Below are 3,292 nucleotides of genomic sequence, written 5' to 3'. Positions count from 1 at the left end.
AATCGCAAATCTGTGATTCCTCTTTTCAAAAGCCCTTCTTCAAAATTACCAAATCTTTGTTACTTTCTTCTATTCTCGACCTTTAAATTCGAAAATGGCAAAAACATCACAAACTATTCCTTAGAAAGAGAAAGCTTCATCTTCACAATCTGCCACCAACGAAACACCGGTAGAGCCACGGCCTGAGGAGTGCGTTCCTGGGGCGTATGTTCTTACCTCTGATTTTAAGGTCGATAAAGGCTCATCGGTTCCCGGCCGATGTGAGCCAGTATCGAGGTACATGTATTCGATAACCGAGAGGTACCTCAAACAACTACAGAAAGATTGTAATTGGGAGAACAAAGAAATAATAATCCCTTCTTCTGACGAAGATATCACCACTTACGTGAAAGGGCTTTTAAGTGTGTATACTTACCCTTTCACGTTAGGTCCCCTCAACTCTGTTATTATTGACTTCTGCCGACAATACTAAATAATCCTAGGCCAGGTCCATCCTTCTTTTTGGCGGATCATTTTTTTGATTCGATACTTTATAAACAAAATCGAGGGGATGTCGTTCACCCTCGACCATCTCATCTGATTGTACCGTCCTCGCCTTTTTCGAGGAGGGTTAATAAAAATTCATCGTCGGGCTACCAAGGCTCTGTTCTCGAGCATTGACGAGGACATAGATCAAGGCTGGATAGGCAGGTTCGTTTGAGTAAGGACTTCGGACCTGATTCCGACTGAAAAGATGTCTTTTCTAGAGGAGTGGAATATGAAACGTAAGTGTAATTCTGCTGTTACTTCCTTCTATTTTGACCTTTTATTTCTTTTCTCACCGATATTCCTCTTTTTGTGATGCAGCGGTTCCCTGGATGCCCGGAGCAGTTCCCGATCTCAAGAACTGTGTACGAGCTCTGGCTTCGACCTCCAAATACGCCGAGCGCTCATGGCGTGATTTGTCAAAGGGCCGATGAGAGGCCAAAAATCATGGTAAGCCCCTTTCTCGTACCTTTTGGTAGTTCGAACGAGATGTTTTCTATATACTTTAATGAAATTTTCCATATGTAGGTGTGGGCAAAGATGCGGTTTTGAGGCCCTCGTCCGTCGAGGAAGAGGCTTCGGCCTCTGTCCCAAAGCCGGTGAAAGATAATAAGAGGAAAAGAGCATCCGCTCCCGAAGATCCAAAACCGAAGAAGAGGACAACTCGTAAGCCGAACAAGAATACCATTCCTTTTACCGTAGAATCAGTTCTGCGTCTAAGGGATGAAGGCGAAGAGGAAGAAAATAATGGGTCCGCGCTGGCGGCCCGAACAAAGAAGACCACCGACGTTCCACAGGCAGCTGGATCGATGGTGGTTTATAAGGCTCCGCCTCGAACTGAGGATATATCGGAGAAAGATTCGGGCGGAGTCCCCGAGTTATTGGAGATCGAAGATGCTTCCCATCGAAGACAATGGATGGGGGATATGTCTGAAGGGGCTCTCCTCAAATCTCTTCGAACCGAAGAGAATGCTCCAAGTGAATCACTTGGGGTAGTAGCAATCAAAGACTCGCCAGCCTTCCCTGCTTTTTCTGCAGGGGCGATTCGGGAAGCCCAAGCTTTGGGGGCCCTTGAACTAGACAGCCTCATGATGGAGATGATCCTTTTCGTGACCAGTTTACCGGTATCGAGGACGTTGCCGGTACTAGTGATGCATCAGATCTTTTTCACGGGGTGCAGCAGGCTTTGAATCAGGTAAGCCTTAAATTATTTTGTTGGTATTACCTTTATGTTTGCTTTTATTTTCTAACTTCATTTCTTCTTTCTTTGTAGGCCGCAGAAGTTCATCGAGAAGCATGTTCTCGGTCCCGAACTGAGCTGCGTTGATACGAGGACGAGCTTCAACAGGTTACGGAGGAGAGGAACTCCCTAAAACTCTTCTTAGGCCAAAGGGGAGAGGAAATAAAAGACCTCCGAGTTGAGTTGGCCAAGGCTCACCAAGATCAGATCGATCTGTCCGAGAAGGTAATAATACTTTTAAAAGCCTATGGGCTCGATACCGAAATGATGACTAATTTTTCGGTCTCACAGCTGCAACAAATAATTGAGATGATCGGAAAACTCCGTGAAGAAGTCGATGTGATAAAAGCGGAGTCTTTGAAGTGGAAAGAAGGAATGGACCGCTTTGCTGCAGAGAAAGAAACTGCTCGAGCCCAATTATCATCGGCCGAAAATCAGCTTCAAAAAATAAAGGAGAAAGGCTCACTCCAAGTAAGAAGAATAGAGGAGCTCGAGGCTCGGTTGGCCTCTGAATTTGCCAAGGACGAATCTGATGCTGAAAAGGCAAAGGCCGATGTGGATGCACTCGTGGCCGTCTATCGGGTCGATGCTGAAGCTGCCCAGGTCCAAGAAAAAGAGGCAGCCGAGACCGCCGATACTCGAGCACATTAGGTCGCTGAACTTACTAAGTGCCGATCTCGGAGGGAGACCCTCGAGGAGATCCATGCTTGAGGTTTCGACCTCGCTGAAGAGATTAAAAGGGTCAAAGAACTCGAAGCCGATGTTGAAGCCTTGGCTTACAATGACAACGGTGATGATAATGATGATGATGATGATGATGATGATGATGATGATGATGATGATGATGGGAGTAAGAGCGGGTCCGAGAATGAGGGGGAGCCTGGTGGAGAAGAGACCGCTCCCGGAGATAGCCAAGAAACTTAGCTCTTAGTTTCTATGTTGCAATCAATCATGTAAACAATCTTGTATATATAAATATCTTTTTGTTTTACCGACTTGCTTCTGTTTTGTTTCCTGCGTTGTGAAGATTTTATTCATGCTTTATGAATGTTTTCATAAGGATTTAGGCAATTTGATCAAATTTGGACTTCGTAGCCTTTATAACTGAGTGAGCGCTTATTCAAGCTTGAAATAAGGTAGCCCATACGTTTATTAGTCGAGTGAGTGATTCGAACTCGAAGTAATATAGCCCGTAGGCATAATAGTCGAGTGAGTGCTTGCTCGAACTCGAAATAAAAATAGCTCGTGGATTAGTAGTCGAGTGAACGATTCGAACTCGAAGTAATATAGCCCGTAGGCGTAATGGTCGAGGGAGTGCTTGCTCGAACTCGAAATAAGAGTAGCCGGTAGGCTTATTAGTCGAGTGAATGTTTCGAACTCGAAGTAATATAGCCCGTAGACGTAATGGTCAAGTGAGTGCTTGCTCGAACTCGGAATAAGAGTAGCCCGTAGGCTTATTAGTCGAGTGAATGTTTTGAACTCGAAGTAATATAGCCCGTAGACGTAATGGTCGAGTGAATACTTGCT

The 3,292-nt window shown here is 45.2% G+C and overlaps 1 protein-coding gene across 1 annotated transcript; it reads left to right on the top strand.

Annotated features, from left to right (window-relative positions):
• The first annotated feature begins 2,140 nt into the window (after positions 1–2,140).
• Positions 2,141–2,689, top strand: LOC138907020 (KNR4/SMI1 homolog). The gene is made up of 2 exons (XM_070196915.1): positions 2,141–2,368; positions 2,498–2,689. The coding sequence occupies exons 1-2, from the start codon at positions 2,141–2,143 to the stop codon at positions 2,687–2,689; spliced, it is 420 nt and encodes a 139-aa protein (XP_070053016.1).
• The last annotated feature ends 603 nt before the right edge of the window (positions 2,690–3,292 follow it).

Source organism: Nicotiana tomentosiformis, chromosome 1 (genome assembly GCF_000390325.3).
Source record: "Nicotiana tomentosiformis chromosome 1, ASM39032v3, whole genome shotgun sequence".
Classification (NCBI taxonomy): Eukaryota; Viridiplantae; Streptophyta; class Magnoliopsida; order Solanales; family Solanaceae; genus Nicotiana; species Nicotiana tomentosiformis.
The sequence above is the reverse complement of the archived record's forward strand: the minus strand, read 5'-3'. Positions and strand labels throughout refer to the sequence as shown.

What these genes read in the sequence shown, in the direction of transcription:
- LOC138907020 (XM_070196915.1), top strand. Translation starts at nt 2,141, where the DNA reads ATGGACCGCTTTGCTGCAGAGAAAGAAACTGCTCGAGCCCAATTATCA. An exon ending in TCGATGCTGAAGCTGCCCAG is followed by an intron (nt 2,369 to 2,497) that starts GTCCAAGAAAAA and finishes CTCGCTGAAGAG; the next exon opens with ATTAAAAGGGTCAAAGAACT.